Here is a 10,614-nt window from a genome sequence, read left to right as displayed (position 1 = left end):
CCAGTTTCCTTATTTATGAAACAAAAATGATAGCATCTTCTTTACTGAGTTGTTGCAAGAAAGAAATTAGATCTTATATTAATTGCCTGGCATGTATTAGGTGCTCAATAAATGCCATAAGTTGTTTTAGTGTTACTGGATTGTATGAATTTTTTATACATTTTGGATATTAACCCATTATCTGATATATGGCTTGGAAACATTGTCTCCTATTTTGCAAGTTATCTTTTCATTTTATTTTTTGTGTTTTGGCTGTGTAGAAGCTTTTAATTTGATTGAAACCCACTTGCTGAATTTTACTTTTGTTGTTTGTGCTTTTGGTGTGATACCTAAAAAAATCTTTGCCAAGACCAATGTTAAGAAGTTTCTTTCCTATGTTTTCCTCTAGGAGTTTACAGTATTAGGTCTTTTGTTTAAGTCTTTAATACATTTCAAATTAATTTTTGTGAATGATGTAAGATAAGGGTCCAATCACTTTCTTTCTTTCTTTCTTTCTTTCTTTCTTTCTTTCTTTCTTTCTTTCTTTCTTTCTTTCTTTTTCTTTTTTTCATCTGGTTATCCACTTTCCCCAACATTATTTGTTGAAGAGACTATCCTTTTTTCATTGAGTGTTCTTGACTCCCTTGTTAAATATCAATTGACCATAAATGCTAGAGTTTAGTTCTGGGCTCTCTGTTCTGTTCTATTGGTCTATCCTTCTATTTTTATGCCAGTACCATACTGCTTTAATTTTTACAGCTTTGTGGTATAGTTTGATATCAAGAATTGTGATGCCTCTAGCTTTGTTCCTTTTTCTCATGACTGGTTTTCTACTCAGGGTCTTTTGTAGTTTCATACAAATTTTAGTATTGATTTTCTATTTCTGTAAAAAATGCTGTTGGAATTTTGATAGGAATTGTGTTGAATCTATAAATGGCTTTGGATATATGGATAGATATTTTAACAATATTAATTCTTCCAATTTATGAACATGGGATATCTTTCCATTTGTTTGTATCTTCTTCAATTTCTTTCATCAATGTCTTGTAGTTTTCATTGTACAAATTTTTCAGTTCCTTCCTTAAATTTATTCCTTAGATTTATTCCTAAATACTTTTTTGTTTGTTTGAATGCTATTTTGAAGGAGATAGTTGTCTTTATTTCTTTTTCAGATGTTTTGTACAGATGCAACTAATTTCTCTGTGCTGATTTTATATCCACCAATTCTCCTGAATTTGTTGCTTAGTTCCAGTAGCTTTTGGGTTACATCTTCAGAGTTGTTCATATTATCTGCAAATAATGGCAATTTTGCTTCTTCCTTTCTCATCTTTTATTTATTTTTATTGCCTAATTACTATGATTAGGACTTCCAGTATATCTTGAATAAGAGTGGTGAGAGTGAGCACGTTTGTCATCTTCCTGATCTTAGAGGAAAAGCTTTCAACTTTTCATTGTATGTATAATGTTAACTGTGGGCTTGTTATATACAGTTTTTATTATGTTGAGGTATGTTTCCCCTATAACCATTTTTTTGATGATTTTATTCTCATGAAATGTTGTTATATTTTGTCAAATGCTTTTCTGCATCTATTGAGATGATGATATGATTTTAATTTTTTATTCTACCAATGTGGCATATCAGATTTATTGATGTGCATATGTTGAGCCATCCTCAGATCCCAGACATAAATCCCCTTTGGTCACGGTGATTAATCCTTTCAATATGTCGTTGAATTTGCTAATATTTTGTTGAGATGTTTATATTCACCAGGGATATTAGTCTATAGTTTTTTAATAATGTTTTTATCTGGCTTTGGGATCAGGGTAATGTTGGCCTTGTAAAATGAATTTAGAAATGTTCCCTCCTTTTAATTTTTTGAAAGAGTATGAACATTGATGTTAATTCTTCTTTAAAAAATTTTTTAATGTTTATTTATTTTTGACAGAGAGAGAGACAGAGCATGAGCAGGGGAGGGGCAGAGACAAAGGGGGACACAGAATCCGAAGCAGACTCCAGACTCTGAGCTGTCAGCACAGAGTCCAACACGGGGCTCGAACTCACGGACTGTGAGATCACGACCTGAGCTGAAGTCGGACGCTCAACCAACTGAGCCACCCAGGCACCCTTTTTTAATAAAAAGAAAAAAAAATTTTAATGTTTATTTATTTTTGACAGAGAGAGAGAGACAGAGCATGAGCAGGGGAGGGGCAGAGAGAGAGGGGGACACAGAATCCGAAGCAGGCTCCAGGCTCTGAGCTTTCAGCACAAAACCTGATGCAGGCCTCGAATCCATGAACTGCGAGAATGTTAATTCTTCTTTAAATGTTTGATAGAATTTGCTGGTGAAGCCATCTGATCCAGGAGTTTTCTGTGTTGGAAGGATTTTGATTAGTGACTCAATCTCCTTATTCATCATTGGTCTATTCAGATTTTCATTTCTCCCTGATTCAGTCTTGGTAGGTTGTATGTTTCTAGCAATTGATCCATTTCTCCTAGGTTAATCAATTAGTTGACATATGATTGTTCTTAGTAGTCTCTTATAATTCTTATTTTGTGTTATCAGTGTAATGTCTCCTCTTCCATTTCTGATTTTATAATTTGAATCTTCTCTCTCTCTCTCTAGTTATCCTAGCTAATGGTTTATCAATTTTTTTTATTTTTTTTGAAAAACCAGATCTTAGTTTTGTTGATTTTTAAAATTGTTTTTCTTGTCTTTGTTTTATTTATTTCTATTCAGATATTTACTATTTCCTTGCTTCTGCTAGCTGCGGGCTTATTTTGTTTTGTTTTTCTAGTTCTTCCAGGTATAAAGTTAAGTTGTTTATTTGATATATATTTTCTGAATATATGCATTCATTGCTATAACTTCCCTCTCAGGACTGCTTTTGTAGCATATCATAGGTTTTGGTATGTTGTGTTTCGATGATTTTAAATTTTATTTTTAAAATTTACATCCAAGTTAGTTAGCACATAGTGCAACAATGATTTCAGGAGTAGATTCCTTAGTGCCCCTTACCCATTTAGCCCATCCCCCCTCCCACACCCCCTGAAGTAACCCTCAGTTTGTTCTCCATATTTAGGAGTCTCTTCTGTTTTGTCCCCCTCCCTGTTTTTATATTATTTTTGTTTCCCTTCCCTTATGTTCATCTGTTTTGTCCCTTAAAGTCCTCATATGAGTGAAGTCATATGATATTTGTCTTTCTCTGACTAATTTCACTTTGCATAATACCCTCCAGTTCCATCCACGTAGTTGCAAATGGCAAGATTTCATTCTTTTTGATTGCTGAGTAATACTCCACTGTATGTATACCACATGTTCTTTATCCATTCATCCATCAATGGACATTTGGGCTCTTTCCATACTTTGGCTGTTGTTGATAGTGCTGCTATAAACATGGGGGTGCATGTGTCCCTTCAAACCAGCACACCTGTATCCCGTGGATAAATGCCTAGTAGTGCAATTGCTGGGTCGTAGGGTAGTTCTATTTTTAGCTTTTTGAGGAACTCCATACTGTTTTACAGAGTGGCTGCACCAGCTTGCATTCCCATTTGTTTCCATTTTTGCTTCCCTCCTACTCTCCCTATACACACACACACACACACACACATATATATATATATATATATATATATATATATACACATATATATATACATATATATGTATGTATATATCTTATTTTTTCTTTTGATTTCTTCTTTGAACCATTGGTTGTTCTGGAGTGTGTTATTTAACTTCCACATGTTTGTAGATTTCTCAGTTTCTTCTTGTTATTGATTTCTGGTTTCATAGCCTTGTGGGCAGAAGATACTTGGTATGATTTCAATCTTTTTAAATTTGCTAGGACTTGTTTTGTGTTCTGTTATATGGTCTATCCTGGGGAATGTTACATGTGCACTTGAGAAGAATGTGTATTCTGTCCCTGTTGGATAGAATGTTCTACAAATGTCCATTAGGTCCATTTGGTCTAAGGTATGCTTCAATTCCATTGTTTACTCGTTGATTTTCTGTCTGGATGATCTATCCATTGCTGAAAGTGGAGTATTGAAGTTTCCTGCTACTATTGTGTCATTGTCTATTTCTTCTTTAATCTGTTAGTGTTTGCTTAATACGTTTAGGTGCTCCAATGTTAAGTTTGCATATATTTATAATTATCATATCTTTTTGATGAATTAGCTCCTTTATCATTATGTATTGACCTTCTTTTCCTCTTATTACTATTTTTGGCTTAAAATCTGTTTTGTGTGATATAAATGTAGCTACCTGCTTTATTTTGGTTTCCGCTTGTATGGAATATCATTTTTCCATGCTTTCACTTTGAGCCTATGTGTGTCCTTAAAACTGAAGGGAACCTCCTATAGGCAGCATACAGTTGGATCTTGTTTTATCCATTCAGCCACTCTGTGCCCTTTTTTGACCGGGGAATTCAATCCATTTACATTTAGAGTTGTTATGGATATGTAAGGACTTACTAATGCTATCTTATTGATTGTTTTCTGGTTGTTTTGTGTCTATGTTGTTTCTTTCTTCGCTCTGTCTCTGCCTGTCTTTGCAAATTGATATTTTCCATGGTCGTTTGCTCTTGCTCCCCTTTGTTTAGCTTTTATGCATCTACTCTAGGTTTTTGCTTTGTGCTTACCATGAGTCTTATTGAAGTTACAATAATTGTAGTTACGTCATTTTTGCACCTAAGTCTGATGGTGGAGATCAAGTGTCAAGTAGATTAAATAGTCCAGTTTAAGCTGATGGTAATTTCCTTTGTCTACAAAAGCTTCCCCCCTTTTATTTTGAGGTTTTTATCTCTTATATTGTGTATTTATTAATAATTACAGGAGCTACAATTATACTAATGGTTTCCCTTTTGCCCTTTGTACTATTTGGTTAGGTGGTTAACACACCATCCTATTAGAATTTTCTAGGTCTGACTGTACATGAAGCTAAAGCAGTGTATTGTGTATTTTTGTATGTTTTCATGCCATTGATTAGCTTCTTTTCATTTCAGCTTAAATAACTCCTTTCAGCATTTCTTGCAAGTCAGGTCTAGTGGTAATAAAGTCCCTCAGTGAGAGCCAAAGCATGGGAGACTCTTAAAAACTGAGAACAAACTGAGGGTTGATAGGGGGTGGGAGGGAGGGGAGGGTGGGTGATGGGCATTAAAGAGGGCATCTTTTGGGATGAGCACTGGTTGTTGTATGGAAACCAATTTGACAGTAAATTTAATATATTAAAAAAAATAAAGTCCCTCAGCTTTTTGTAAGAATTATTTTTGCATTCTGGATACAAGTTCTATGGAGGATATAAGTATTGCAAATATCTTCCAAGTCTTTAACTTGCCTTTTTACTCTCTTAATGATACATTCTAGTGAACAGACATTGTTAATTTTAATGTGGTCTAATTTATCAATTTTTAAAAATGATTTTGCTTTTTAGGTCATGTTTAAGTAACCTTTGCCTATTCCAAAGTTATAAATGCATGCTATGCTTTCTTCTAGTTTTATTGGGTACTTTTCCTATTCAATTTATAATCCAGTTTGAATTGGTTCCTTTTGCATATTGTAACATAGAGGTAAGCAGCAGAGAAAGATTAGGAGAGGAAAGAGAAGAAAGGACAGTTGTGATGTATCTGGACTACATACTAACAGACCTACAAGTGGCCGTGTGTGAGCTATGAATATCACAGTGGCAGGAATTTCCTTATTTTCTCCTTCACACTAACGTTGTATGCGGGTGTACTTTGCAGGTGCCAAGAAAATCATGACTGAGTTTGAAGTGAACACTGTCCACTTGGAAAATAAGATTGTGTCTGTAGAGGAAAATCTCAAGTGTCCACCATCCATTTTGCTGCTATTTCTGCTTAATTATAGTAATGATAAAAATGGGAGTTTAAGACAAAAGTATTTGTGAATGTTCAGCTGAAGTGCTTCTAGTCCACCTCAACTATCTTAGCTGATCATAGGGTTTGGGAACAGTCTTGTTTTAAATTTCGCTGTACAGAGCCTCTTGGGACAGGATTCTTGAGTATAGAAATGCCAATCCCTGTCATGGGAGAGGTCTGTTGTTCAGAATCATTATCCTCTGACTGAGATAGAAACCGAGCTGGAAGTGCCAGGAAGGGTGACACTGAATTAAAGAGACAGCTGGGGTACTTACAAGACAGACAAGGCAAAAAAGCAAGGGCAGGCAGGGTATGAAGGGTGAAAAACATCAACACTTCAGAGTGAGGCCTCGGGAGGGCAAATATCTTAGATTTCGATGTTACAATAATTGTATCTGCAACATTTATGAACGTAAGTCCGATTATGGAAATCAAATGTCAAGTCTCTGCAGAATTTCTGACACACCATATATGATAACTGCAGAATGTTATCTGTAATAAGAAAGAACATAGAAAATAAGTCAGTGATCTAAGTTTTCTAAAGACAAGTCAAACCTGGCACTATTCCTGCCCGTGGAAATTTAATTAGGCATCAGGGTGGGTTTAGGGATGGCTTCACAGCTTATACGTGCCATGAGGACTGAGGTGGCGAGATGTAGAAACCACCGGCCCCCTTCATGTTGGTTTGCCTGAGGTCCCTATAACTCTATACAGCTGTTTCATTTCCTTTCCTGGTAGATTAGCAACTAGTGCTTTAGTGTCTTCAGAGTTAGAATCTGGTCCATTTCATTGGGAATATAGGGCCCCCGTCTTCTTCCTCCTGTCTCATTTCCCCCAATCCTCTTCTGTCTGCATGCACAGGGACCTGAGCTCAGAGGCATTCTGCTCATCGGTTCCTCTCCTAGACTGGCCGTAGTCTGAGATACAAAATCGCTGAAGTGCTCTCCTAAGAATTTTCTAAGATTTTCACGGTACCTCTACTGGCCCTCTACCTTACCCTGGAAGATCTTTAAAGACATGCACGACTCAAACGTCTGAGCAATACAGGAACCAAAGCCTCTTCTACAGCGATCTGTCCGTGTGCGAAGGTGGCACGTTACGCACTTCAGAGGTGTCACTGCTGGAGAGTGTAGAGCTGGTGTCAGACCAGGGACACTTTGGAAAGAGCTGGAATTATCTAGACCTGATTGTGGAGGGTGGAGGAGTAGGGGTGACGGTGGGGGGGTGGGGGGGGCGGTGGATGAGGAGCTGGTGGTGGGTAGAATAGCAGGTAGTAAGCAGTTGGAACTCTCACCAACTTCGTATCACAGACAAATGCGATTGTGAGTATAAAAGGATTCTTCGGATCCCTATTTTGGCCGTTTTAACCTAGGTAACTCAGAGTAAAGATTTAGCTCCCATGACTTTGGTTTTTCCAGCTTTAAAACGGTTCTATTAATGATGGCTTAGCCAACTTGGCAGCACTGTAGATAGGTGGGAGTGTAATAATGAGGGTGAATGCTTTAAACTATTTTACCCAAGGGGCGCCTGGGTGGCTCAGTCGGTTGAGTGTCCGACTTCCGCTCAGGTCATGACCTCTCAGTTTGTGCGTTCAAGCCCCATGTCGGGCCATGTGCTGACAGAGCCTGGAGCCTGTTTCAGATTCTGTGTTTCCCTCTCTCTCTGCCCCTCTCCCACCCACACTCTGTCTCTGTCTCTCTCTCTCTCTCTCTCTCTCAAAAATAAACAAACATTTTTAAAAAAAGAAAAAAAGAAAAAAATATTTTACCCAAGCTAGGTTATTAACATTCGCCGCTTAGATATTATGAGGTAATATACTCTGTAATTTTGAACTTTGAATTGAATGTATGTAAAGTCCTCATGAATTACAACATATTAGTAACACTTCCCATGGTATTGTGGGGTGAGCTAATCAGAAATACAAGTTTAATAAAACAAACAAAAAACCTCTCCCTGGTGCACCTGGGTGAGAAAGGAAAGTAGCATTTATTGAGCATCTGATTTGGGCCATGCTTTCTCACTTTGCATCTGATTTAATCATCACAAGAGCCTCGTGAGTAAGTATTTCCCCATTTCTCAGATGAGTAACCAAAGGTACAGAGATTTTAAAACAGCAATTTTTAAAAAAAATTTTAGTGAGAAATAATTGTTCTTGTTTTATTTATTTTTTTAATATAATTTATTGACAAATTGGTTTCCATACAACACCCAGTGCTCATCCCAACAAGTGACCTCCTCAACGCCCATCACCCACTTTCCCTTCTCCCCCACCCCCCATCAACCCACAGTTTGTTCTCAGTATCCAAGAGTCTCTTATGATTCGCCTCCCTCCCTCTCTGTAACTTTTTTTTCCCCTTCCCCTCCCCCATGGTCTTCTGTTAAGTTTCTCAAGATCCACTTACCAGTGAAAACATATGGTGTCTGTCTTTCTCTGACTGACTTATTTCACTTAGCATAATACCTTCCTGTTCCATCCATGTTAAGACAGCAATTTAAAAATTCTGATTCTAGAGCATCCAGTATTTCCTCTCCTATAATCACTTGTTTTCATATAAACTCCCTGATAAGGGTATCAAAAGTCATTGTCTAAAACAAACTACAAAATTATTCATTATAGACTGACCAGCTGTCACAGCAAATGGGATACAGATTTATGAATGGAAAGGATGACTTAAGGAAAATCTTGCTAGGATTTTAGATTATGGGGAATGGTAGGGACAGAATGGGGAAAGAGTAGGAAGGGGCAGCCATAGAGGCTTGAGCCCCTGGTGAGGAATGGCAGAATGTTGAAAAGGTCAGAAAAGTTGGCCCATAAGGCAGAAGGAGCATTCTGAAGAATGGTTTCCCCTCCCTTATAAACGTGGTCAAGGCTCAGCCCTCCATGGATACCTCCTGTACACATAGAGTTTCCAAAGGCTCCTGAGATCCTGCCTCTGGAGCCCACTTCTCAGGTCTGTGACTCACCTACAATGAAGCAGAAAAGGAAGGAGACTATCAAGAAGTGTTTGTCCATCCTGAACCAGAAGTCTTCTGTACAGGAGGAAAAGAAGCCAGGAACTGCAAGAACAGCTCTTTAGGCTATAGGGAGGAAACCTTCTTCACAGGGCAGGAATTATTCATGCCTAAGGGAAACCAATCACACAAGCTTTTCTCTGGAAGCTCAAGTTCATTCTCTCTCTACCCCATAGCAAAGCATAAAGATAATTAGTAAATTTGGGGGTTTACATTAAGCTAACTTGGTTTTTTAATTATAATCTTTAGCACCGCAATTATTGTTATAGTTACTACATTATCATTCTTACTCTAATTTTATAGAGAGGGAAACTGGGGCTTGGTGAGGTCCAGTATCTTACCCATGATTACATATCTAGTGGAGGCCACACTTTCAACCGCCTTGATTCAATGCCTCTTGGAGATTTATTCATAAAATCAACGAATAAGTACTATTGAGAGCTTTGGTGTTCCAGGTACAGTTCTGTGTGTGCACGTAGAGCAATGTATAAGTAAGAAAAGATCACGTAGCTCCTCACCCGATGGGGAAGAAACAGGAGAATGAAAGAGAAAAAGATGTATAATCTATGACCAAGCTGGGCCTTCAGCCTAGAACTTCTGATTCTCAGCCCAGAATGACTTCACCTTAGCAGAAATCTGTCCTCCACAGTCAGGGACTATTTACTCTGTAGGGCTGGGAGATTCTTGCTAGAATTACCACACAACATGATCTTTACCAAATTTATATTGTGAACTGGCTCGTTTTTCTATGATTTAGGTATCTATCTCTACAAAAGTTAACTCAGTTAAGGCTCACCATGGGTAAAGCACTGGGAAACCATGACTAACCCTGGCATCCCAAGTCTGCTTAACCTGTGTCAGTGAGCTGATGGCACCTTGGCAAGAGGTATTGGGAATCTTCCATGCAGAGCTAATTTAAGGACATATTCTTGCTTGTAGGAACAATACGTTCATTAAAACATATCAAGTATGACATTTTTAGATATCAGGTGAAGATTGGGTGACATGAAGTCTTACATCAAATGCCGCAAAAGTTACAATGTTCTTTTTCTATGACCAGAGTGTGGAGCCGATCATTGCCCAAGAAGAGAAACATGGGGGAATTCGTTTCTTCGAAAAGAATTGATTCTAGTATATGTGCTGCCGAAGCGAGCACTGAAAAGAATTGATTCTAGAATGAAAAGCCAGATTGTGAAGTCTTGAGTCTAGTTTTCTATTCTGCCATATTTCAGGAAGGCATCTTAGAAACTGGATGGCATTTTTTTCAGGACTTTTCAAAGGCTTATCAAGAAGGCAAAGCCCTGAGCCTTTGGTGCTTGGGTTTACAAGGCTATCAGGGCATTTCATTTGTCACCTATTTTCTCTGATTTATCTGTTTAAAGAGAATGACTCTAAAACCATAGCAAATGAAGTAAAGAACATTCCAGGTTAAACTGCAGTTGGTTTTCAGTGTCTACTCTTCTTTCAAGGTTCCCCTTGGCAGATGCTTTCTGAAAGGCCCATTGAGTTTTGAATCTCCTTTCTGCTGGATTATTTCTAGTTAAGATTGTGAAGTTTTGCAATTCTACCCAAACATTGGGTACCTGACTTACTCCTCATCCTCCCCCAGAACCTTACCCATCAAGTTTTTTCTTGGAAACAATTTCCTTCTTCATTTAGCACGGCATAGGAAAGAATAAGTATTAGAACCTACTAGAGGCTGTGTGGTACAATGCAAAAAGAGGATTTTCCTGGGAGTCTGAGACT

General features: G+C 37.7%; 1 protein-coding gene across 1 annotated transcript; it reads right to left on the bottom strand.

Moving 5' to 3' along the window:
- Nucleotides 1-6,223: 6,223 nt before the first annotated feature.
- PATE3 (prostate and testis expressed 3) lies at nt 6,224-8,869 on the bottom strand. Its single transcript, XM_058687242.1, has 3 exons — nt 8,821-8,869; nt 6,854-6,976; nt 6,224-6,348 (listed from the first exon to the last, which is right to left on the bottom strand). The coding sequence occupies exons 1-3, from the start codon at nt 8,867-8,869 to the stop codon at nt 6,224-6,226; spliced, it is 297 nt and encodes a 98-aa protein (XP_058543225.1).
- Between the last annotated feature and the right edge of the window lie 1,745 nt (nt 8,870-10,614).

The sequence above is a fragment of the Neofelis nebulosa genome, chromosome 10 (genome assembly GCF_028018385.1).
Source record: "Neofelis nebulosa isolate mNeoNeb1 chromosome 10, mNeoNeb1.pri, whole genome shotgun sequence".
Taxonomy (NCBI): domain Eukaryota; kingdom Metazoa; phylum Chordata; class Mammalia; order Carnivora; family Felidae; genus Neofelis; species Neofelis nebulosa.
The sequence above is the reverse complement of the archived record's forward strand: the minus strand, read 5'-3'. Positions and strand labels throughout refer to the sequence as shown.